General features: G+C 33.6%; 2 protein-coding genes and 1 pseudogene across 3 annotated transcripts; 1 reads left to right on the top strand and 2 right to left on the bottom strand.

Annotated features, from left to right (window-relative positions):
- Nucleotides 1-5,754: 5,754 nt before the first annotated feature.
- LOC132040742 (acetyl-CoA-benzylalcohol acetyltransferase-like) lies at nt 5,755-7,393 on the bottom strand. The gene has a single exon (XM_059431411.1). It carries the CDS (start codon nt 7,276-7,278, stop codon nt 5,947-5,949), a length of 1,332 nt encoding a protein of 443 aa, XP_059287394.1. The 5' UTR covers nt 7,279-7,393; the 3' UTR covers nt 5,755-5,946.
- A 3,903-nt stretch (nt 7,394-11,296) lies between these two features.
- On the bottom strand, nt 11,297-12,787 carry LOC132038965 (acetyl-CoA-benzylalcohol acetyltransferase-like; annotated as a pseudogene).
- Nucleotides 12,788-15,277: 2,490 nt separating this feature from the next.
- LOC132039017 (uncharacterized) lies at nt 15,278-26,222 on the top strand. Of its 2 annotated transcripts, none has more exons than XM_059429550.1 (15): nt 15,278-15,461; nt 17,901-18,503; nt 18,611-18,923; nt 19,208-19,354; nt 19,448-19,536; nt 19,636-19,728; nt 20,611-20,737; nt 21,102-21,166; nt 21,338-21,512; nt 21,745-21,939; nt 22,019-22,066; nt 22,942-23,079; nt 23,197-23,279; nt 23,841-23,956; nt 25,736-26,222. In XM_059429550.1, exons 2-15 carry the CDS (start codon nt 17,911-17,913, stop codon nt 25,804-25,806), a joined length of 2,253 nt encoding a protein of 750 aa, XP_059285533.1. In that variant the 5' UTR covers nt 15,278-15,461; nt 17,901-17,910; the 3' UTR covers nt 25,807-26,222. The 2 variants fall into 2 exon arrangements, with proteins under 2 accessions (XP_059285533.1, XP_059285532.1); XM_059429549.1 differs by having other exon boundaries at nt 17,896-18,503.
- The last annotated feature ends 898 nt before the right edge of the window (nt 26,223-27,120 follow it).

Below are 27,120 nucleotides of genomic sequence, written 5' to 3'. Positions count from 1 at the left end.
TGGAAAGTGCTGCAGCTAACTAAAAAAAATGGGTATGTATGATAGAATTAACTTTAACATGCATATATAAGAAAATTTATTTCTATATCGATCAAATTTATAAGAATAATATATACTCCTACATAATTTAAGCAATATTGATCATAGAACTAACTCTTATATGCATAGACATGAAAAGTTATTCCTATATGAGTGGAGGACTATTTCTTGAGAACTCTATTATAAACTTATAAAACACATATGAGATGCTTCTATTGAAGGTTTTTTCCCGTTTTGTATCTTTTCTCTTATATATTAATTTTTCTAAAAGATCTTTCATATGTATATCTTGCATATATTTGTTACTTTCAATTTTTCGTCTGCATGTATTAAAAGAAGTTTATTCGCGCGGGTAAATTTACTAGTTGTTCATAACTTGATTAGGTCATGTATAGTTCTAGTATCTAAATGAAATTTAATGGCAAACTTAATAGGTTTTCGATGCATTCCGCTTTTATCTTTTAATAATTATATTTTAATATGCTTAGTTCAGAGATCATTCATTGAAATTAGTAAGTGTTTGATTTTAAAATACAAAGAAAGTACCCGAATCTGAGTCATATGACAAAGATATTTAGTGTAACTAACCCTAAAAATAATTTAACTTCTAAGTTTTTTTCATTTATACCCTTATTGAAATTATTCAAAGCAACGTAAATTAATGGCCACAACTTCTTTTAAATCATAAATTTTGAATTTTCTTTTTAATTTCCGTCCAATCAAAGCCAATATTTCAACGACTGCATTCTGCGATGTCCTTTTAATTTGCCAGGGCAATAATATACACACGCCACTCTATTGTCAAGATAACATGATCGGCATTGCCACTGCTAGCTTTGTACAAATCTACCACAAAGTATTCCTGCTATTTTCTGCATATATAAATATAACTTGATATGAATTTCATGTTTTCTAAAAACTAACAGCTAATGCTAGCTTGTGAATGTCGTTATGTCCTTTTCGCAAGGACACAACTTGTGCATGAGAGCATGTTTCACGGGCGATAATTACGTAGGCGTTTGGCCATAAAAATTTATGGAGTTGGAGTTGTATTTGGAATGATGTTCATACTTGATTGTTTTTAGATATCACTACAAAAGTAAAATGTGAGTTACAAAACAAGTTATAAGTTGTTTTACAAATTTGAATTTAATTTACTACTTCAAGTTGAATTGGAATTATCATGCCCTATTATTGATTTTGATATAAAGTGAAAAAAATTCTGAAAAAAAAAAAAAAAAAGAATAATTTTTATGCCAAACGGGTCCTACAAAAAAAAAAATCAAAATAAAACCAAGTATTTCATTGAAAGATCGTTTCCTGCCGTAGCTGTCAAGATGAGCTACAATACAATATGTTGCAGACAACTTGTGGCGTGTTAGCTGTTTTAGGCAAATTTTTAATACATTAGAGAGAGCACATTTTTATTTATGTAATTACATTTTTAATACGCTTCTTCACGTGCTGTCTTGATGCCTTCTTTTTACATGTCGAACATGTTAATTGTTTTTTTTTTTAGTATAAAATAAGTGATAGTGAGACTCGAACCAGATCATCTACCCTTTTTCTACTACAAGCAAACTATGCCAGTGTCATGCACGGGGTCCAACATGATTAATTTCGTTACTCAATTTAGTTAGTCTTTATGGTTTGTATATTTTGGAAAGGATACTGCGATTCTCCTTAGTGAGTCTCCATATTTTTTTTCTTTTCGTCTTATTTTTCCCTTTAATTTGAAAATTGTTGTTAAAATTTGTCTTATTTTTGGTTATGTCTGCCTTTTTAATATTTAGTAAATTGACAATTCAAATATCCTACATGTCAAGTTTATAATCACAAGATTCAAAGGATATTTTATTATATTATGCACATTTTTAATTTAGAACCACAAGATAATCTATCTTTATTTCTTAAACGCCGTGTCTAGTCAAACGTAGACACTTAAATTGAGACGGAGGGAGTATATGCCAAATAAAAGAAATGAAAGGACAATTGAGACACTGTGGACACGTGGGAAGTTAAAAAGTAAACACATAAGAGGTAGTATTAATGTTAAACTTTTAAAATGTACACATGTTAGTCGTAGCTTAGAGTATAATTTCAGTTGCTTTTTGTACAACTTATTGTTGCTGTGTTCGTCCACTTGGGCGTTTGTTGTTAAAAAAAAAAAGTCTTATTTTGGTTATGTCCCCCTCTTTTTATATTTAGTAAGTTGACAATTCAAATATCTTACATGTCAAGCTTATAATCACAAGATTCAAAGGATATTTTATTATATTATACACATTTTTAATCTAGAACCACAAGATTTGAAAGTCTATCTTTATTTCTTAAACTCCATATCTAATCAAACGTAGACACTTAAATTGAGACAAAGGGAGTACATATCAAATGAAGGAAATGAAAGGACAATTAAGACACTGCGGACCTGTGGACACACAAGAGGTAGAATTAATGTTTAACTTTTAAAATGTACATATGTTAATCCTTGCTTAGAGTACAATTTCAGTTGCTTTTTGTACAACTTATTATTATTGTGTTCGTCCACCTTGGGTGTTTATATATAAGATATAAGAAGATAAGAAGAAGAAAAATATAGAATAGAAAAATAGACATATATTTTTAGTAATGTGGCCAAGTAATATGGGACGAAGGGAGTACTTCATTTTTATTAATTCTTAAAGAACGTGAAAAGTCAAGTTTTGTAATGTGGTCAAGTAATATGGGACGAAGGGAGTACTTAATTTGTTAATTCTTAAAGAACATGAAAAGTCAAATAATGTGGCTAAGTAATATGGGACGGGGGGAGTACTTCATTTATTAACTCTTAAATAACGTGAAAAGTCAACAGTGAACAAGTAAAAGTGCACGAAGGAAATAAATACGTGTCGGAGAATTGAAATTGAAGTGCATACATGTATACATGAGAAGAGAATAAATATTCAGCAAGAACGTGAAAAGTCGAAAGTGAACAAGTAAAAGTGCACGGAGGAAATATATGTCGGAAAATTAAAATTGAAGTGCATACGTGTACACATGAGAAGAGAATAAATATTCAAAGATTATGACATATATCCATGTGGGATTTATTAATTCTTAAAGAACGTGAAAAATTCAAAGTGAACAAGTAAAAAAGTACGGAGAAAATAAATTTGTGTAGGAGAATTAAAATTAAACTGCATACGTCTATACATGAGAAGAGAATAAATATTCAGCAAGAAAGTGAAAAGTCAAAAGTGAACAAGTAAAAGTACACAGAGGAAAAAAATGTGTCGGAGAATTAAAATTTAAGTGCATACGCTTATACATGAGAAAGAAATAAATATTAAGTACTATAATATATGTCCACATGGGATTAAAAAATGGTTAGATAAAATGTACAAGTTATATAGCTTATGATACAAGTATTCATTACATATAAAATTTGTAAAGCTTTTGGTACAATTTGAATATTCTGTGTTTGTACCTTTAAGGCACTTTATATATTAGAAATACTAAGGAGTATGTGATTGCGTCATCTAAAATTTTAAAATGTTCAAAAATCACTTTTACCGAATTATGTCTCCATCAATCGACAATTCATTTGAAAGGACAAAGGACTTTGAAAACGTTAGTCCAACAAGTACAACTCAACTGACCCTTCATTTGAAAGGAACTTGACAATGTTAGTAGTACTACTTATATAATCCAACCTAATTAGTGGGGACGAGCTAGCTAGTACGAACGGATCGCAAGTCGAAACATGTAACACGAAGAAAAAGATGCATATGTTACGTTGTTCTTTTGCAGGCACTCCTGATCCCAATCCCATAAAAATGAGGGGCATTAGAATTGTCACGTGTTTAAGTTATATACTATTAGTTTGTTAAGGTAAAGAATTTTGTTAAGTTACTCAAAGAATCTTTGCAGATGAGTCTTTTTAAAACGTCTAAAGTTTAACCGTGAAAATGAACATAGACTATCTGCCATAACAAGCTAAAGTAATCGGACAAGTATAAAAATTACTTATACTCGTTTATTACTATTTGAAAGTTACAGTAGCAGCAACAAAATAAAAATGTTTTTTTTTTTTCCGTTGGCACTCCCTATCCTAATTGCAACGTAGAGAATATCATATTAGCAGCCCGTCTAAACCACGAGCAAGGGCGGAGCCACATAGGAAGAGGGGGTTTAGAACCCTCTTCGGCGGAAAAAAAATATTGTTTATATATGATTAAAATTATTTTTTATGTATATATAGTAGATATTGAATCACCTTAACCTTGGCTTCTTCGTATGTTTGTTTTTTTTATATTTTGAACCCTTTAGTGAAAATTCGAACTCGAGCCACTGATCAGGAGAACATGGACTTACATATCAGAACTCACATCGTTCTGGAGTCTTATCCGTTGATTTATGTTACTCATTCGGTGTCATTTTATGTGATACAATTTCTTATTAATCTATTTTTAAAAGAATGATATTTTCTATATTTAAAAAAGATTTAAGTTTGAGAAACTACCGGCAACCTACACCTTATCCATGGAGCATGATGGATCTGATGGGTCAAGGAAAGTTGACGCAGTGGGTTTGAGGTGGGGATGTTATACCTAACTAAACAATTAATCTTAAGAATAAATAAATTAGTGTGAAAATGCATATTATTACTTAACCATGGTTAAGTATTGAAAATATGTATATGCAAAACATATGTTATACATTCATTAATTTATCGTAAACACCCGTATGAATAAATGTTTACCTATAATTAGATAAGAATGAATTGATAAGCCTGTGGCCAAGGCAACAATGACTAGGCAAAAAGGTACATTTTTTTTTTTTTTTTAAATCACGGCCACAAAGGCTACTTTTATTTATTCAAAAAACAAAAAACGATCTTTCCTCGATAGTATAAAGATTACATATAACTTATACTCGATTGTTAATAGTTGAAAGTTGTAGTAGCAGCAAAACAAAAGTTTTTCGTTGTTACTCTACCCTAATTGCAACGTAGAGAATATCATAATAGCAGCAAGTCTCTACCACAAGAGCATCGACTTACATATCAGAACTTACATATGTTATTCATAATTCGGTTTCATTTTATGTGAAAGTGTTTCTTATTAGTCTGTTATTAAAAGAATGATATCTTTTTATATTTAAAAATGATTTAAGGTACCACTGGCAACCTCCATGTCAGCCATGATGGATATGATAGTCAAGGAAAATTCAGGCGGCGGAGGGCCAGGAGGCAGTGGGTTTGAGGGGGGAGGAAGAAGAGGGTGAAAACGGGATTATAGGGTAAAATACTTACCCGCATGATTGTTTATACTTATCTAAACAATTGACCTTAACCTATGTCCTTGGAGGTTAAGGTTTATGTCCTCCTTCGTGTGTACTCTTGGGATTAATCTATGGATGGGTACGTAAGGGTCATGGCAAACCCCCCACCATCTCCGGTTAATATAGCTTGGATGATGGATTGAATAAAAAGAACAACTGACCTTAAGAATCATTAAATCAGAATGAAAATGCTTATTATTTCACCATGGTTAAATATTTAATTGTATATGTAAGAGTGTTATACTATTGACGAAGATAGAAAATTTGCACAACACGCTCATTGTTCACAAAAAATATGAACCAAATTGTAAGAAACAGCAAAATGTATTAGAACTGTAGCTATATTCCATTTGATCAAATTTAAACTCTATTTTCTAGGAGATCAGCATAATATGAACAAAATTAAATACCTTTATAAATCTGAATTATCCTTTTTCCTGAAAGGATAAATTACACCAATCTTTCCTGATATTTGTTTTATCAGGACAAAAAATAGTACTCTCGAACAAATGAAGTTCCAACAAGATATATAACAGATGCAACTCATTAACAAAAATACCAAATAGAAAAAAGTCCTTTACGAATCTAAAACTCAAAGAAAGCCTTGATATCACTGTCACGCTCCAATAAATGCATGTTAGTTTCCTTCAAGTCCACTTGCACACAAACCCCATTTCCACATTCTGCATCATACAACCAGCAATACTGATTATGCCTTGACCCAAAATGCATCAAACATGGATTTCCCCAACCAAAATCAGCTTCTTGTATAGGAAATCTACACAAACTTGAACTTGTGTACATATCAACTTCTTCATTTCCTCCCCATTCTTGTGCTACAAAACTTGCATTATATATATTTGCCACCGCGGACACTACGTCCTCCGTTGAAGTCTTGTCACAAGCAATAATAGTTTCCTTCACCGTGTCACGAATCAACCCTACAAAGTTCTGCAATTCCATCTTGTTCTCCCCAGGTACAAATTTTACCGGGGCGTCAATTACAAGATTCCCGAAAGATTTTTCTACTTGAGGTAAAGAAATCAACTTAGTTCGCAAGTTTATTGGGACGCCTATTAGGGAACGTCTCAGATGTCCGTGCTTCTTCTCTGAAGCACGGATCAAAGCCCTCCATAGTAGGGCTATGATCATCTCAACTCTTGAGGGCTTAAAGCATAAATCTCCGACTTCTTTTCTGAGCCTTGAAATAGAATCCTCATTGATGTATAGCCTTTTGGCTACTAATTTAGTGTCCTTACGATTATCGTGGGGGAGACGAGGCAAGAGAAGTTTCGATAAATCTCTTGGTGGGAAAACTTCAGCCAAATTAAATCTCAGAAAATCGATCTTCTCTTTAGGAATCTCCAATCTGCACACTTTGGACCACTCGTGAACAAAAGTGAAAGTTGTGAAACCATCCATCGCAGTGTGCGCGTGGCTCATAGATAGAGCCAAGCCACCACACTCGAATTCCGTGATTTGCACAATGACAATTGGCATGATGAGTATGTTAGTATCATCCACATCCCAAGTATCTTGAGGCCAGCAAAGCAAAGCAAGGTTGACATCCTCGTGTGCTTTCTCAAGAAATTCATTGAGCTTACTATTTAACTTGGCCTTTACAAATTTAACCCCTTGGTCCTGGCAGTAAATCGAGTCATCCTCGGTAAATCTACCAGCAATTGGATAAACATGGGTTAGAATTCTAGATAAGGATTGCTCAAGTTGTTCTTCATTATAAGTGTTGGTGTTGTTGGTAGGAGGATAGAAAAGAACAAGAGGCAAATGTGTTTCATCAGCTATTTGATCAAAGAATGATAACTTGTAATTTTGGAGGTGATTTGGAGGTGGTGAAGATGGTTTTATGAACTTTGTGGACAAGATTTTAACTTCCATGTTTTCTTTTTCAAAAGCCATATGGTATATAGATGTGGTGAAATTGCAAAAGAGAAATTAAACAAAGAACTGAAAGAAGATATGTAGAGGCAATACTTCACAATAGCTCATCAACAGCTTGAGTCTTACCCTCTATATATAGGAAAAGTTTATAGGTTCCACCAACACCGAAATTATGGGGTATTGGATAATTATCATACAGAACTTTGGTTGTCGAGTTGGATAACAGTTTGTGTGTAACTAATCAGTTTGAAAACTTATTTATCAATATTAGAACAACAATTTGTGCTTGGCCAAGATTCTAAAAACGCTTCTGAGGAAAAAATTACTTTTTTCAATTTCTGAAACATAAGTTCTGCTTTTACTCAAAACAAAGTATTTTTTTTTCTTAAAAACTTGACCGAACACTTTAACTCTTTAAATAAACATGTTTAACTTCCTAGAAGCTTGGCAAGAAAGGCTATTACTCACTGTAGCACAGTCCAAATGCAAAAAACATGTTACTCACTGTAGCACAGTCCAAATGCAAAAAACATGTTTATTGACATCTATTTTAAGAAATAAATCCTATTAATTGTGGACGAAAATCATGTATAAAAAGGTATCCAAGTAGAGGAAGATTCAAAAGTTAATGACATGAAATAATAGTCGTCTCCACTTGGGTTCTGGGGACCCAAAAAGAAGACGAGCAAGTGGCCAATATAATTCCAATTTCCACATTAGGGCTAGGTCACAGCTCTAATTTGTAATGTAATGTAAAGTCCCTCTTGATTACTCCAGATTAGATATACTCACCTAAAACGTGAATAATTTATTTAGACCATCAAAGAATGTGGTGCAGTGGATGAGGCTGCTCCTCGCTTAATCAGAGGTTTCAAATTTGAGCACTGGGTATGGAAAAATCTTTGCTAGGGAGCGCTCCCCCTAAATAGGCCCTACACGGTGCGAATCTGAACTAATCGAGCTCCAATGCAGACACCGGACACTAAGTGGGAAACAAGAAGAAAGAATAATTTATTTAGATTATAAAACTTGCTCTCTTCTTTGGTAAGTAGTTTTCACGGTCAATTTAAAACGTGAGTAATATATATTTAGATTATCCAGAACTTGAATATCCCTTATGTTGACTCTTTTTCCTCGGTAAGTGATTTTCAGAATCAACTTAATTAAAACGTGACTAACAGCTTGGTTGGATGGGCTTAAAAAAAACAGCTTATAAGTTGAAATTTAACTTATAAGCAAAAAAAAAAAAAAAATTAGGGTAGCCCAACTTATTTTTTTTTAGCTTATAAGCTGTTTTCATTTTTTTTTGCGCGGATTACTCTTCTTTTGGGGTGGTCTTTAAATTTTGCCCCTCATATTTGTGGTCTTTAAATTATGCCCCTCATATTCATGGGTCTTTAATTTTTGCCTTATGGGCAACTTGGCATAAGTATGCAGATCCGCGATAACTTTGGTAATTCCTTCACAAGTTTATGCATAAATTAAAAAAAAATTTGCCCATTAAAGTTTGCCCATAAGTATGCCGACCGGCATAAATTTGTTAACGAATTACCAAATTTATGCCGGACACGGCATACTCATGCCTTGTAAATGACTTGGCATAAGTATCTTAGTCGCATAACTTTGGTAATTCGTTAACAAGTTTATGCGGTGGGGCCATACTTATGGACAAACTTTTATGCGGACCGCATAAACTTGTGAAGGAATTATCAAAGTTATCTTTGGACGGCATACTTATGCCAAGTGCATATAAGGCATAAGTATGACGGTCCCATAACTTTGGTAATTCCTTCACAGTGTATGCGTGCAAATTGAGGGTATAGTGAAATTTAAACTCTGCCTTGCGAATTTTTTTTAAAATTTTGACTGTGTGGGGGTTCGAACCTGGAACCCATGTGTTTTAGCCGAAGGGCAAAATTTAAAGATTTCAAATATGAGGGGCAAAATTTAAAGACCACCCCAAAAGAAGGGCAATTCGCGAATTGCTCAAATTTTCAACTTATAAGTCAACTTTCGTATAAAAATAAGCCAAACGGGCCCAATTATTTTTTTGGGCTTATTTTAAGCACAAAATGGCTTATAAGCCTGCCAGCTAAACACTAAAAAAAGCTGAAAACAGCTTATAAGATTTTTCAGTAACTTATAAGCCAATCCAAACGGGCTCTAATATGTTTATATTCTAGAACGTTTATTATTATTATTCCCTTTTTCCTTTGCAAGCAATTTTCATAGTCAACTTAAAGCATGAACCATAGATGGTCAAACCTCTTTATAACCACGTTGTTGTCCAAATACTTTTTGACCGCTATAATGAATTACTGTTATAGAAAATACATATATATATTCTAAAAAAAAAAGGCATTTGCTATTAAATTTTGTCGATAATCAGTAACTAATTAGCTTAGCTAAAAGGATTTTTTGATAATACATCGCTAATTCGTCGTTAAATAATATTATCGACGGTCTTTTCCGATTCAGCGACATAAGTTGTCTCTCGCTAATTCTTTTTTTTTTTTTTTTTTTTTTTTTTTAGTATTGTTCTCTTCTTTAATTTGGTAAGTAATTTTCATTTTTTTCATAATCAACTTAAAATCAGGATAATATATATAGATTTCATAAGTTGTCTGTCGCTAATTCCTATTTTTTATTAGTATTGTTCTCTTCCTTTAATTATTTGGTAAGTAATTTTCATATATAAATCAACTTAAGATGGAAATAATATGTATATATATATATATATATATATATATATATATATATATATATATATATATATTTATGAAAATCATTTTCACCCCCCAACTTTGCTTGAAGAATCAAACTCCCCCTCAACTTTGAGCAATAATCATTCTCCCCCTTTATCCTAATTGACTTTTTAAAATTCCTATTTCACCCTCACATTATCAACTTGTCTTATTTTTTCTTTTGCTTCTTTAAAATTATGTTTTTTATCTCTTTAATCTATGAAACAAATTTCCTATAAAATAAATAAATATTATTTTCGAGATGGAAAAAGAAAGTGCGAAATACTAGTTAAGTATATAACTTAATGCCGTTCTATAATGAAATAAATGAGAAGAATAAGATTTTTTTTATTAATAATAATTAAAACTCTGATATCTATTTATACAAGTAAAAATAACAGGTAATAATAACTTTGTAAATATATTTCAATGTAGATAATCAAAATAATTAATAAAAATAAAGGTATATTCTATAATAAATTCCTAAAAAGATTTTATTTTTTTATTATAAATGAATTTTAAATTATAATTTAAAATATTCCATTAATGACAACTAAAACTCATTTATATATTGATAATAGAGAATAAGAGAGAAGTGAAACTTAAATATACATATACATATATATATGGAAAAATAACAGTTAATATCAGAGGGTGTGTGTGTGTATACATATGTACATGCATGTACATACATAATATATACTTTTTTAAAATATCAATCATAAAAAGTAATATTAGATTTTTGTGACAAATTCATAAAAGGATTATTCTACTTATAATATGAATTTAAATGAAAATCTAACAATACCTAGGTTAAAAAAATAAATTTTATATAATAGAAAAGGTATTGTATAAATGGAGGATTGAAAGTTAAGGGTAAAATAGACATCACATAGGATAAAGGGGGAAGAATGTTTATTGTTTATAGGTGAGGGGGGAGTTTGATTTTTAAAGCAAAGTTGGAGGAATAATCTCTTGTACATTTCTCTTTTCCTTTGGTAAGTAAATTCACCATCAACTTAAAACGTGTATAGTAAATTTAGATCCCAAAACTTGTATATTCTTACATTGTTCTGTTTTTCCTTAACTTAAAATGTGAATAGTATATTTAGATTTCATCACCCAGCCCAGGTGAAATTAGCAAAAGTGTGCCTTTTCCAAATGCTTGTTCTTCATTTACAAATTTGTTTAGTAAAATGAGATAGTTCTATCCATTGTGTTTTCTAAATTAATGAAATTAAAGAGAGAGGACATCACTCATTGGAGCAGAGAATACAATACCTTGTTTCAAACTGGAAAACTTGACCAAAAAAACAACATAGAAACTGGAAAGAAAAAAAAACTCCCTAGAGCAACTAAATCTTAGTAAAACCTTGATATCATGGAACCAAAAATGCAACATTGAGAACTAAAGAAAACTCTTAGAATTACTAAATAAGAACGACTAATAAAACTTAGTGAAAGCCTTAATATCATTGTCACATTCAAATAAGCGCATATAAGTATCCTTCAAATCCACTTGAACACAAATACTTCCACATTCTGCATCATACATCCAACAACTATCAAAATCTCTCAATCCAAAATGCGTCAAACTCGGCTTTCCCCAACCAAAATCAGTTTCCTTCATTGGAAATTTGCACAAACTCGAAATTACACACTTGTCAACTTCATCATTGTCAATACCCCATTGTTTTGACATGAATATTTCTTTATATGAATTGGCCACGGTCGCGACTATGTCCTCAGCTGTACCTATAGCACAAGCAGCAGTCGCTTTTTGCACCGAATTCCTAATCAGCGTTACAAAATTATGCAGCTCCATCTTGGTCTCCCCTGGCACAAAATGTATCGGAGCATCAATTACATAATTCCCAAATGCGTTATCTTTTAGAGGTAACGAAATTTTACCACGCAAATTCAACGGAAAAACACTAACGAAGGCCTCAAATATCCGTGTTTTGCTTCTGAAACACGAATTAGAGCCCTCCATAAAAGTGCCGTGATAATTTCAACTCTTGAGGGCTTAAAGCACAATACCCCTGAATCTATTGCCCCTGATAATTTGTCCCTGAGCGCTGATATAGTAACTTCATCAATAAAAAACCTCTTGGCAACATATTTTGCATCTAACTCTTCTGGATAAACACGAGGTGGGAAAATACTCGATAAATCTCTTGCCGGAAGAATCTCACCGAAATCAAAACTCATGAAATTAATTTCCTCAGCTGGAATCTCCGACTTACACACTTTAGCCCACTCGTATACGAACTTAAAATTAGTGAATCCATCCATCAGGGTGTGCGATGCACTAATAGATAGTGCTACACCACCACATTTGAACGTTGTTAATTGTGCAACCATAGGTGGAGTGGCATCAAAATTCGCGTCGTTCAAATCCTGGATTTCCTGTGGGAAGAAAAGCAAGGCGAGATTAAGGTCCTTTTGTACTTGATCCATGAAATCGTCGGATTGACAATTGACCTTAGCTTTTATGAACGTAACGCCTTGGTCAAGGCAATCGATTGAGCATCGATCTTTTGATAACCTTCCAGCTACAGGGTAAACATGAGTTAAAACCCTGGACAGGGATTGTTCGAGTTTTTCATCGAATTTTTCATCGATGATGGACTCGTTGCCACGTGGATAGAAAAGTACTAGCGGTATATGTTCCCTTTCAGCAAGTTGATCAAAAATGATAACTTGTAATTCTTAAGGTGTTGTGGTGTTGGTGAGGATGGTTTTATGAGCTTTGTGGAAATGATTTCCAAGTTCAATTCCATGTTAATTTGAATTTGGTAAATGGAAAACAAAAAAGTGAAGGAGGCTCAAAATAATTTTTCTATGAAGCTTATGCTATACCTATAACCTTTATATAGGTAAAATTCCAGGTTTGCTAACCCTTCACACATAGATAATAAATTAATTTGTTACCTAATTTAGATTTGATTTGGGGATCACTTGGTATGTGGATTATGGATCAGATTATTGTAAACCTTCATGATTGGTATGTTTTTTAAATTTGAAGAATGCAAAATCATACCATAAATAGGGTCGGATTTGGTACTTATGATATGGTAAGTTAGAAATATTCTTACTGTTTAAGAGTTTAATTTCTCAAATGATCATCTACTAACTTTACTAACTTTTTTTTCAATAGTAAAGTCACTAAATTAATTTTTTGTCATTTAAACTAGCGGAACTTTTTCCTACGTTGTTTTGAAAATCAATTGCTTATAAACATACGGAATCAACAAAAATGCCAAGGTGTACTGTCGCTTTCTCATACTCCCTCCGTCTCAAAATATTATTGTTTATTTGAAATGTAAAATTGAAGTATAGTTTTTGAATTTATAATTTATTTGAAATGTAATAAGTAGTTAGCTTAACCAGAGGTTTCGGGTTCGAGTTTTCTGGGTACGGAGTCGATTTTGTTAGGGAGCACTTTACCCCTAATGTGAGATTTCCAATCTCGATTTAGTCGGGCCTTAATATTGGTGCTGAACACCGAGTGAGAAACCTAAAACAAAAAAAGGCATAATACATAAACAACCCTCAAACTTGGCCTCAGCTGGCATGCCCTCCAACTTTAGTGTTCACATCTAGGCACCTCAATTTGTATAAAGTTGAACATATAAACACAAATGCTGACGTGACAGATAAGCTACGAAGGTGTCTAGATGATCATTTGTAAGTTGAAGTGTTCAACTGACAAAGTTGAGATAAGTTGAGGTGCTTACTTGCGCACACCCAATATTGGAAGACATACTTGCCAGCTGAGGCCAAATTTTATGTATTATGCCTAAAAAAATTAGTTAGCTTTATTTTTTTTGAAATAGTCCAGTGAATAATATAACCTCCGCAAACATAAAGTGTATAACTGGAAATCCGGTACAGTCAGGTGAAATAGTCCAGTGAATAATATAACATTCCAAAAGTAACCAAAAAAAATAAATAAAAAAAATTCCTATTTCAAAATCTTTGAAGGTGCTGTATAGTTGAAACCCCCAACGTTCATTTTATCTGATGTTATGCTTGAGAATATCAAACATAGCAGTCTAGTCAAAAGAAATTTGTGATCTATATTACCTCAATGGTGAATCCGATCCTATGTTGCGGCAACAAACGTATCACATGAAAATACACACACACTCCACTAATAAGTCTATAGATTTATTTCATTTCTGTACTGATGTCCGATACTAGTATTGGGATAGCAATTAATCCAAATATATGTCACCTAAGGTCTATTAAAGGGAAGATATAACTAATACTCCGTCTATTTCAATTTATAACTTTGATTATAAATTTTGACATTAGTTTTTTAAGTTTGCAAAAACAAAATTTATATATTTAGAAACTATATAAAAAAGTATTATAAGTCATGATAATTTATAATTCAAATAATTTAGAAATAATGTAAGAAAAACGTGATCAATGTACCGACTTGTAGACTATAAATAGTAATGGAAGTACAGTTTCGTTTCTTATATATTTTTAATAAAGAAATACATTCAACCATCAAATTCTCTTGTGCAAAAAGTAATAATGAAACACAATTTATTTGCAAATGAAAATTTCAATAAAATCATCTAAAAACAAGTACATCTGCAAGTTGTGTGCCCCTATTTACTTTTATGTTCCTTACCTTGAAGCAGAAGTTATTTCCAGAAAACGTGCCAAAATATACACAAGAAAACATGAAAAAGGAAAAAAAATAAAATCTACTGGTCCATAATATTGTTGTACACCTATTAACTTGTACCTGCACTACACCTGATTACTAAAAAAACCCCCATTTTCCCAATATCTCAACTAACCTTTATGCATAATTATAAATATAAATTGTGATCCTAATAAATACACTTGAAATCGATAATCATTTTCGATTCTTCCTAAATATATACACATCGATAGTGTAAATTTCTCAATTTTTAGAAAATATTTTCTCCACACGTAAAAGGAGGAGAAATTTGTAAGTATCCAAGCTATTTCTCTCCTCTATTTTTATTTCTGTTTTAATCTCGCGAATCATCGTTTCATTTTCACAGAATCAAAATATCCAACATAAGTTATTTCCAAAAAACGTGCCAAAATATACAACAAAAAAACAGGAAAAAGCAAAAAATAAAAAAAAATAAAAAAAATCTACTGGTCCATAATATTGTTGTACACTTACTAACTTGTACCTGCACTACACCTGATTACTAAAACCCCTTTCTCCCAAAATCTTAGCTTTATGTATAAATATAAAATTGTGACCCTAAAGTTCCAGTTACTCTATTTGTATCCACCATATTTCTCTCTCTAAATACACTTGAAATCCATAATCATTTTCAATTTCTTCGTATATACATATATACATACACGTTGATTGAGTGAATACTGAATTTCACAGCAAAAAAAAAAAAAAAAAAAAAAACTATTTCTCTCTGCACATTAAACGAGGAGAAATTTGTAAGTATAATCTCGCAAATTATCATTTCATTTTGCAGTATCAATTTGTGAAAAAATAAATTAATTTCTATAGCCTTTTTTTTTTTTTTTTTTTTAATATATCGTGTTTTCTTAAATTTCAGCAATATATGCGATGTTAATAAAAAAAATATTATCGTTTAATTTTGGCTTTACTTATTTATCTTAATTTCTAAGCACAAATTCGTTATATTTTGAGATAGAGTGAATTTCTCAGTAAAATTATTTTCTCTATCGAAGCTATTTTTATCATTAATTTGAATGTTTTGAATTGCAGAAAATTTATCAGTTTTAATCATCCTTTAATTTTTTATTTTTTTTTACGAAATTTGGGTAGCTTTTATTGATATGCAAGTGTATGTGTCTGTATTCTTATATTTTAATTAAGAAGAAAATATTATCTTGTAATAGTGCGATTAATCTAGTATGTTTGCAGTCATTTGTCTTATAATAGGGAGATTAATTTTGTCATAATACGTAAACAGGCCCTCAAACTTGGTCTCAGTTGGCAAGTATGCCCTCCAACTTTGGGTGTGCACAAGTAGACACCTCAATTTGTATACAATTGAACACATAAACACAAATGCATAGAGTGTCTAGATGAACATTTTGTAAGTTAGAGCCCGTTTGGATTAGCTGAGAAAAAGTAGCTTTTAAGCATAAGTGCTTAAAGTATTTTTTAAGTGCTGAAAGTTATTTTATAAATAAGCAGTTACGTGTTTGGATAAAAGTGCTTAAAGGGTTTTTAGAAGTAAGGGTAGTATTGAAATTAACAGAAAATATAAGGGATAAAAGGGTAAAGTTGTTGGTCAAATCAAAATGGCTTTTAAGCCAAAAAAAAAAAAAGTTGGGGTTGAGTAACTTCTTGGTTTTGGCTTATTTTAAGCACTTTTTAACTTAATTTACGTTGTTTTCTATTTTTGCCAAATATCCAAATAAGTTAAAAATGGCTTATTTAGCCAATCCAAACGGGCTCTTAGAGTGTTCAACTGGCAAAGCGGAGACAAGTTGAGGTGCCTACTTGTGCACACTCAAAGTTGGAGGGCATATTTGCCGGCTGAGGCCACGTTTGAGGGCCTGTTTATGTATTACGCCTTGAGTATATTTGCGGTCTTAATGTTCGTGTCCTGTGTAATTTAAGGCATGCCATGGAACCTTCTAGAAGGATCAATATGTGTATGAATATATATATCTCTAGAGCATGTTTGCAGTTTTTACTGCTAGTGTTCTGTGTAATTTGATTTTACCTTTACTTGTTTACTTAATTTATTGCACAAATTTGTGTAGTATATGTTAAGAAGAAATCATTTTCTTATAATAGGAGATTAGTTGAGTATATTTTCAGCTTTAATGCTTTTGTCCTATGTAATTGATTTTACCTTTACTTGTTTTCTTAATATTTAGCACATATTTGCGTAGTATGTTAAGAACAAAACATTATCCTGTAATAGGCGATGAATTGAATATATTTGCGGTTTTTACTGCTGTTTCTTTGTGTTATTTAATTTTAGCTTATTTGTTTTCTTAAATTCTCGCGCAAATTTGCATTGTAAATGTTAAGAAGAAATTGTTGTCTTATTATAGGAGATTAGTAGAGTATATTTGTAGTTTTAATGCTTGTGTGATGTGTCCTATGTAATTAATTTGAATTTCAGTTTTTTCCTTATCAAAGAGAAAATATAATCATTTTTTGTGCATTGTCACTTAATTGCAAAGTAACTCTATTTAATAGCATTGCTTTGTATTTTTCAGTTAATAGTAAGTAACCTGTTATAACAGTTTAACTTACTGTCAGTGCATATAACTTAAATCCATATAATTTTAGCTCTACTTGCGTTTTAAAATTTGTTTTCATTAAGTATTAGCACAAATTTGCATTATATATATTAAGATGAAACGAAAGGAGTATGATGTTTTGCTGGTGATGTGCTTTAGACGCACATAATAAATGTGTGTTTAATGGTGGTGTTCTTGCTAGTTTGTACGCATTTTGACTAATCTACCAGCTACAGGCTCCTTTCCACCAACGCGAATGTTGATCAATCTTGTCTAGCCTCAAATGTAAAGAAATAACTAAGCTTATTAATTTATTTATTACTTCTAGTGGGACTTGAACTCTAGTCTTACGTTCCAGTTTCATTGACTGCTAGGTCAGACCCTTGGATGCTATACATATATACACACTCGAAGGCATGCCATGGAACCTTCTAGAAGGATCAATGTGTGTGTATATACGTCTAGAGCATATTTGCTGTTTACGTGTTCTATGTTATTTCTTTATATTTAGAAGAAATGGATGAAGCGAATATTTTCCTATAATTTGCAACTAATCGCGTACGATTTGCAGTACTGGTGTGGTATCTTATTTGAGTAACTTGTGTGCCACTTGCTGAACATGATGATTTTTGTTTGTTAGTGAAGAGGGCAATTAATGGCTTCTAGAGCGATTCTACGGAGGAGGAGGCTTCTTTCTGACTATTTGAATGTCTCTGCTCGGTCAATTCAAAATCTTCAAAGTTGGGGGTATGGGCAATCTGCTCATTATTTGGACTCCCGCGGTTTCAGCTCAACTATGAATTGTATTTGTCAAGGTTCAGATAAAAGAAAGGATCACGATGAAGTTTCTCCAGCAAAAGATGGATATTCGAGATTTTCTGGTTTAGGATTGTTCCAGCCAAAATATTATAATACTACAGCATTTGGCTATGTAAATAGGAAAGCTGATGTTATTTCTTCGATTGGCGTGAGATTGTCGCCGTACTCTGTACGTTTTGCTTCTACAGCAACAGCAAAACAACCTGCTATGGAAAGTGATGACGAAGAAGACTTGATTGCCAAAAAGAAAAGTGAAGCTTCTCCCGAGGAATGTGATCAGGCTGTTGTAGGATTAAGTACTGCAAAGGCCAAAGCAAAAGCGAAACGGCCGCAAGAATCTCAGAAGGTTGCTAAATCTGTTATTCAGAGAATATGGGCAACACTTTTGGGGATTGGTCCCGCTTTGAGAGCGGTGGCCGCAATGAGTAGGTTAGGATTTGTTAGAACCTGTTGATTTATTTTTGGCTAAACAAGAAGTGTCTCTGATAGTGCTGAGTTGCATGCTTTCCTTTATCTCATTTTGGGTCTTTATTCAGGGAAGATTGGGCAAAAAAACTTGCTCACTGGAAGCATGAGTTTATATCTACTATGCAACATTACTGGCTAGGTTTTAAGCTCCTGTGGGCTGATATGAGGATCAGTTCAAGACTGCTGATAAAACTAGCTGGTGGAAAGAGTCTTTCTAGACGAGAGAGGCAACAGCTCACACGGACTACTGCCGATATGTTCAGGCTGGTTCCATTTGCTGTTTTCATCATTGTCCCATTCATGGAATTCTTACTGCCTGTATTCTTGAAGCTGTTTCCAAACATGTTGCCATCTACTTTTCAAGACAAAATGAAAGAACAGGTCAAATATTGTCTTTCTGAGTGTTAAGTAAAATCTTTGTTCTTGTCTAAGTAGTCTGTAATCTTTTTACTTGTGTGATTTCGTATATTCATGCTAGTATGTAATTCTAGCCCTTGATATCTCTATCTTGGTTTCGTAATATGTACCGGTGAATGGGTTTTCTGCCCACTCAAGCAAATTGCAGTGACCTTAACGATCTCAGATTATTACTTTTTGCATTTACTTAAGCTAAAGAGTTTATCCTCCTTTAGATCATCGATTTACTGGTTATACTTCACTTATAGGAAGCACTAAAGAGGAGGTTGATTGCGAGGATAGAATATGCAAAATTTCTTCAAGACACCGTGAAGGAGATGGCTAAAGAAGTCCAAAACTCTCGAAGTGGAGAACTAAAGAAAACAGCTGAAGATCTTGATGAATTTCTGAGCAAGGTGATCCAGAGGCTAAAAATATGGAAACAAGAAGTGCCAACTAAGATCAATAGCATTCAGCTTGTCTAAATATGACGTTATAATGTGATGCAGGTTAGAAGAGGGGCAGGAGTCACAAATGAGGAAATTTTAGGCTTTGCCAAGCTGTTCAATGATGAACTTACCCTAGATAATATAAGCAGGTTGGGTTTGTAACTATTATTTTTATTCTCTATCTAGTCTACTTGATATGCGATCTAATTTCTGAATATGGAAGGAATTGTATCTTCTCTATTTCTCAGGCCTCGATTAGTAAGTATGTGCAAGTATATGGGGATCAGTCCTTATGGAACAGATGCTTATTTGCGTTTTATGCTTCGGAAGAGATTGCAAAGGTGTGCCATATCTTCATCTTGCCATGTAGGATAATGTTTAAAGCAAAAAGGCATGTTAGAGATTGTTCTAGATATTCTGCATGTAAGTTTTTTGTCAATCACAGTTTGTGAAATAGGCCATACTTTGACTTGTTCTTGATGCTCTTGGAGGTACAAGAAAAGAAGTTTTCACTAACACTGTTCAGTAGTGAGTCACTTCCTGAATCTCCAGTATAGCATGACACTCTTTTGGTGGTGGTGTTTGGACTCTGTTTTAGTGTTTGAAGCATTGTCTAGAAAAATGGCATCAGAAACAAGATGGTGGTCTTTCATGTGGATAAACAGACTTGATGTATCAGTCTGTTTAGTTTGCCAACAGAAATAAGAAAATGGTCTTTCATGTCGATGTATATTCAGTTCCTCTTGACTTTCACTGGGAAGAGGTTACAGTTTGTTTGATCGTGCTTGTCCTTTGGTATTGACAAGCTATGTAGCTCAAACAAGCGTATATCTGCACCAGACTCCAGATAACATCTTTTTGTCTAATTGTTGATGGAAACAGTTTTTGCTCTGCTTTTATGACCCACAAGAGACCTCCAAGATAACATCATTTTGTTTTATTGTTGATGGAAAAAACTGTTTACTCTTCTAAGAAGAAGCTACATTAGTCAGTAGCAGAGACATTGCAACTTGACCAGTCTGTCTTAGTCAGTATCAATTGTTGATGGAAAAAACTGTTTACTCTTCACGTGTTGTTTTTTGAGAAATAGAAGGAACATGTCTACCTGTTCATTAACATGTCATATGAAACATACGAGCTACTTCTGAAGTAACCAATTTCGTCCTCGTACAGTTGCATCTAATAAAATATACGTGATACTGAAAATCCCATCATTTTCATAGGATCAAAGAAGATGACAAATTGATTCAAGCTGAAGGTGTGGAGTCTCTTTCAGAGGCTGAACTTCGTGAAGATTGTAGAGAGCGAGGCATGCTTGGTTTACTTTCCGTGGAAGAAATGCGTCAACAGGTTCTTTGTCAATTTTGTTGTAAATAACATCAATAGAAATGTATTTTGTTCAGTTTGATGTTATGTGGATATCTGTCAATAGTTTTTACTGAATCAGCAACTTTTCAGCTGCATCATTAGATGTTGGATTGCAATTGCAATATCTGTTTTCCATACTATCTTTGCAAGATATCGAATGCTGACTTCATGGTTTTAGAGACTTGCTTGCCAAAAGTTCTCATTGTCAATAAAAAGTACTCGTCTCAATTTGTTTGTGAGTATTTGAGTAGACATAGAGTTTAGGAAAGAAATGTAGGCTTTTGAAACATATACATAACATATCAGAAGTATTGTAATTTGTTCTGATATTGTTATTCTTGCGCAGCTCCGAGATTGGTTGGATTTGTCACTTAATCATTCAGTGCCTTCTTCACTTCTGATCCTTTCCAGGTATCTCAGTGTATTACTCTCTCTCCCCCTGCAATTCAGAACCTCTGGACTAGTATATGCATGGACTAATTATGATTTTCTGGAAGATTATTCAACTTGTAGCTGATTAATTGTTCACCTTGGAGCACACATGACCTGCTGACCTGCTTTTTCCTTGCATGCTGTGAGCAGGTCTTTCACCGTTTCTGGAAGGTTGAAGCCAGAGGAGGCTGTTGGAGCTACACTGTCTTCGCTACCAGATGAGGTTGTGGACACTGTGGGAATCACTTCCCTGCCATCTGAAGATTCGGTATCGGAAAGGAGGAGGAAACTGGATTATCTTGAAATGCAGGAGGAGCTTATCAAGGTTGATGTCTTTTTTCTTCTTGTCAAATGAACAGCCTATCTGATGCTGTGATCTTTTTCCCACCCCCCTGCTGGGATGTAGCGGGATCTGTTTTGTTCTCTTAACTGGGGATTCTATTTCTTGACTCCGTTATCTGTCAGGAAATGAATCTGCCTCTTAGGGCGTGTATTATATGTCAAGTTGTGTAAACATCAGTTATCTTCTGCTTAGAGGTAATTGTAATTGTCAACAGGAAGAAGAAGAGAAAGAGGAAGAAGAGAAAACTAGAAGGAAGGAATCTGTTTGTAGTCAAGAGGATGTGGCATTGAAAGAGATGACTATTCCAACTGCTACAGAAGCACAAGAGCAAGCCCGAGCAAGAGCAATTGACAAACAAGAGCAGCTATGTAAAATTAGCCGTGCCTTGGCTGTTCTAGCTTCTGCTTCTGTAAGGATGGAATTGAAAAAGTTTTGGACTGTACAGTCTGGTCTTTTCTCTCAATCTCTTATAACTCTATTTTATGCAGTCTGTTAGCCAAGAGCGTGAAGAGTTCCTGAGGCTTGTAAATAAAGAGGTATGTCATTGAGAAACCAGACCAAGAAAGGCAAATGGGAATCTCTTATGTTAAAACTATCTCTTAATGATTCTTTCTGCTGTTTATCGTTTTATTTTGTCCTTTCCTATAGCTTTTAATCATGTTGACCTTCCTACATCTGTTAATGAGTATTAACTGCTTTTATGATGGACGTCATGCGGATTTTGATTTCTATCCTGCTAAATTTCTCTTTTGCTTTTAGCTGAACAATTTGTTTCTCTTACTAGGAAACAAAGTAAAGATGAATGCTCACTATTCAATGGAGGGAGTATGGGTTATTGATGATACTGGAAGTATAAATTCTGGGCAAAGAAAACCAAATAAACCTTAACCTTCGTTCGTTTAACAAAATGAACCTTAACCTTCTTTCGTTTTCCTTTTCCTATAGGTAAAAGAGATGATAACTTGTAGTTAGGATGGTTGTAGCATGGGGCTAGTTTCTGCGTAACTTTATTGCTGATATGTTAAGATTATGCTACCTCAATTACTGATCAAAAAAAGATATTGCTACCCTCAAGAGGTTTTGTCACAATTTCTTGACTAGCTTAAACAGCAGAATATTCAATTAATAGCAGAGAAATAATAGGGCGCATTGTTTCTCCAGCTATACTCTTCTCGCTCTCTCCCCCCTCCCCCTCTCCTAACCAAAAGAGAAATTAAAAATAAAATAAAATTAAAAAAAGAAAAAGAAAAAAGAAATCCCTCCTGTGTGCTGCCTGGCTTGCTTTGCTATTCATGTTTTTCTGGTATTTTTCTTTAGGTGCAATGCATATTGCGAGTATCTGTTTGGTTCTCTATAAGGTCAGGTAATTCTCCAACAAGAATGACTCATGGAGGATTCCTTTTCTTGTCAGATCAAGCTTTATCATAGCATGGTAGATGAAGAGGGTGCAGTTGGTGAAGTGGAAGCCATCAAGGCATATAGAGCTGCTCACGATGAGAATGATCATTCTTCTGAACATGATGGGATTTCATCGGCACTCATAGATAAGGTGAGACATTCAACATGAAATAGTACTAAAGGTGGTGACAAGGGAAACTAACAGAGGACTGGGATGTGTTCCTACAGCTGATTTGAAATTAGTTATTTATTGGCTGATGTGTTTCAGGTTGATTCCATGCTTCAAAATCTCGAGAAGGAAATTGATGACGTTGATGCCAAAATTGGCGATCATTGGCGAATACTTGACAGGTGAACAGCGGTATTTTGCTTGATAATTCTGCTTGGCGATCCCTGTAAAAAAATTGCTTGATAATCACTTTTTGGCTTTGACATTTTCTTTTTCATACATCTCATGGAGTTTTGGTTGCAGTTATTAAAAAGAATCTTGAATATACTAGTACGAAACCATTTTGCGTAGTCGTGTCCTCCAACTCCTTAAATGAAATAAAGGTCGAACTTGAGGGAATGCTGTTCCCTTTAGTTATCTTTTAATACACCTGGTTTATTTTTAACTTCACAAGCATGCGGGCAGAAATGTGTTCCTTATCGTTGAATGATTCTCATGTTGCAAAAGTTGAATGATATCTGTGTTATCTTTTGAAGATGAATTGGCTGAATATTAATCATGCGCCATGCAGCCGAACATTACCATATCATGAGTGGAAGTAATGATTAGTCATGTTTATATTTCTCCCATTAATGTTCTGGTTTGTGGTGACTTAAGTTGCAGGGGAAGTTATATGTTCATCTGCAATTGCGCAGATCCAAAATGTAGCTTTTAATTGGCTTGCGTGTTTTTTGGTTGTACAGGGATTATGATGGGAAAGTGACTCCCGAGGAGCTGGCAGCTGCAGCCATGTACTTGAAGGATACTCTTGGCAAAGAAGGGGTTCAAGAACTCATCAGCAACCTTTCCAAAGATACAGGTCAGTTTTCAATTTTGTTTAAAATCAGAAAGATAAAAGATTCTTGCTTTGACTGTTCATTTATGGTAGAGGTGGCAAAATTAGCCCATGAAGCCATAACCTGCCCAACCCGACCAAGTTTGGGCTGGTTATTGACCTGCCCATTTATTAGCTCAGCCCATCAAAGTTTGGGTTGATATCTAGCCCAAATTGATCCATGGGAAATTTTGTCAAAATATTTTCAATTTTTTTTAATTTGATATGTTATATATATAGTCATAATAAAGAGAAATAATAATTTTATTAGGTACTAATTTTTTTTTTTTTTTTTGAAGTAAGTGATATTAATCATAGGCATCAAGAAGATGCAATAATTACAAGATATAGCATTTGAGCTTACAAAAAGTAGACTGGCTGGCTGTACAACAAATATCTAAGCCAGAACTAATGATCTAGTAAAATCCAAAAGTTGATCTGCATTACCTACAGGGACCAATTTGGTCCAACTAAACAAATTGGCAATACACCTTGCTTTCAAAAGACCTAAAGGTGTTGACACCCCTGAAAACATCTCCTATTCCTTTCTAACCAGATACACCAAAATATACAAGCTGGTACCATGTTCCAGATTTTCTTGATGGCTTTGTCAACTTTCCATAGATTCCAGCTCTCATAAGCTTCCTTTATTGAGAGAGGAATAATCCAATTAAGACCAAAGAGGCAAAAAAACAGATTCCAGATTTCTGAGGCCACTTCACAGTGGAGGAAAAGATGCCTGGTAGTTTCAACCTCCTTTCTGCACATATGGCATCTGCTTGGAACAGAACAAATAAAGCAATTTAAAGTTAGTAAGACTTGGGCGGGTTGGGTTTTGACCCGCTGTTTAGCCCAACCCATTTATTAACTCAGTCCATTTTGACCCGCCCAAATTCAGCCCGACCCGCCCATTTGCCACCTCTAATTTTATGGTTATTAGTGGTACCCGTGGAAAATCTTCACTAACACATGACATTGTTTGGTATGTGGCTTAAATAACTAAAGCTTTTTGCAGTTTAAATGCCTTTTTTGGTGAGACACTGTTTGTTTGATAGCAATTAGTGATCCCACGTTTGATGGTCTATATCTGTAGCTTTTAGCAGCATATATTAGAGGAATTATACTAGTACTAAAGAAGTCACATATTAACTATATGCATAATCCTTGAATTAAGAGTTCCAAACATCAACTGTCGTAAAAAAGCCAGCTTAACTAAATAATTACCGTCTCACTGTAAAAAAAGCCTGATTAACTTGTTTATTGATAGTAAATGATAGACGTCGGAAAAGTTAGCTATAACATTGTATGGACACCAATGGATTCCTTATCTAGAATGACTACCTTTTGTTGTTCCAGATTCCTGATAATGACCCTCATTTCTTTTAGTGGCTTTTAATTATATCATATTTCCAGTACGTCAGAAAAATATTCACCTCTTACTGTATCTGTTTGTTATTTCCTTTTCTTTTAGCAGCTTTTCCATTCCTTTTAATTTCTTGAAGTGAATACTTAATTCACAGAGCTTTTTCTTTTCTTTAGGTTGATACTGAATTTTCTGTATTTGTGAATGAAATAAATGCGTTTCTCTAAGAAGCAACTCTTAGTTTACTTTCTACAGTGGAGATTTATGTATCTGGAAAACAGTAGGAGAGCCATTGCGTTACAATTTTCCAGGAGTCAACTGTATCTATCAAGACTGACATGAAAAATGAACGTCTCTCTATTTATGCTGCTTTTAACTTCTGTTGGGTCTTTTTGTTGCAGATGGAAAGATTTTTGTCGAAGACATTGTTAAGCTAGGCAGCCGTGTAGAAGATGCCAGGTCCGATGAATAGACGGAGTAATGCAACAGTTTTGGGGTACTTAGAAAATAATAAAACGTACACTTCACTAACGTAGTTCAGTCATGTAATTAGGCCTCCAATTATAGAAAACCAAATGTCTTTTAGTTTTCATTTCTAACAGCAATTACTTTTACAGCCATTGGGGTTAGTCCCATTTGAGAAACTCCCCTATGTCATATGAACCCAGACCCTTGATAGGAATATGGTAAAAGATACAAGGAAAATAAATAGATATATACTGTAAGTATGTAAAGGGTGTCCTAAAGTTGAGGTTGAATATTTTTGACGTGGATGTATACTGGAGATTCGTCCTGTATCCGATATTCTGATGAGGAAACATGTTCTTTTTCAGTAGTATGGGTTTGAATTAGGAGTTTCTCTTGTTATCAAAGTGGAGCTTTATATTCTGTCAATATTTCTATAACACAAGTAGAGCTGGAGGTACTTTGATTTTTTTTTTTTTTTTTTTTTATCCTTTCAGTAGCCAGAAGATGCAAATGGTTGTTCTGACAGTGGGGTTTGCCGATTAATGATTTTTTTGAATTTCTCTCAGTGATTATCATATTCACTAGTACTGTACAAGTCAAAGTCCACAAACCACAACAGCAGAAGAATCATTCCAAAATATGCTCTAAGTGTGAAAAAGAAAGGACAAAAGACAACCCAAAACACAATGAAGTCCATTTTCCACGTGCCTTTCTGTTCACAATCACATCAATGCTTCTTTTCCTTTCTTTTTTGTCCCCAGAAAGAATCCCAGAGCCTGTTTGGATGGGTTTATGCCTATAAGCTGTTTGCAACTTATAAAATAAAAAAATAAGTTGGGGTAATCTAACTTATTTTTTTGAACATAAAAATTTTAGGCTTAAAATTTCTTTAGATAAATTTAAATCAAATGAGCTCAATTATTTTTTTGAGCTTATTTTAAGCACAAAATGATTTTAAACTGGCTAATCAAACACTCAAAAAAGTTGAAAACAGCTTATAAGCAACTTATAAGTCAATTCAAACGGGCTCCTAGTAGCCAAAACAAAGCCAGTCCTAATTACCCATGCTCGTGTTCATTTCAGTACTTTTTCTTTCTTTTCGGTCTACTCAAAGAAAGGACAAAAGACAGCCCAAAACACAATGAAGTCCATTTTCCACGTGCCTTTCTGTTCACAATCACATCAATGCTTCTTTTTCCTTTCTTTTTTGGGGTCCGGAACCAAAATGCCCCAAAAAAAATAGTTTTGATCAAAATACCCCAACAAAAAAAAATGTTACGAAAACACCTTTAGCGCGATGAATTACTGCGCTAAAGAG

The sequence above is a fragment of the Lycium ferocissimum genome, chromosome 12, assembly GCF_029784015.1.
Source record: "Lycium ferocissimum isolate CSIRO_LF1 chromosome 12, AGI_CSIRO_Lferr_CH_V1, whole genome shotgun sequence".
NCBI classification, from domain to species: Eukaryota; Viridiplantae; Streptophyta; class Magnoliopsida; order Solanales; family Solanaceae; genus Lycium; species Lycium ferocissimum.
The sequence above is the reverse complement of the archived record's forward strand: the minus strand, read 5'-3'. Positions and strand labels throughout refer to the sequence as shown.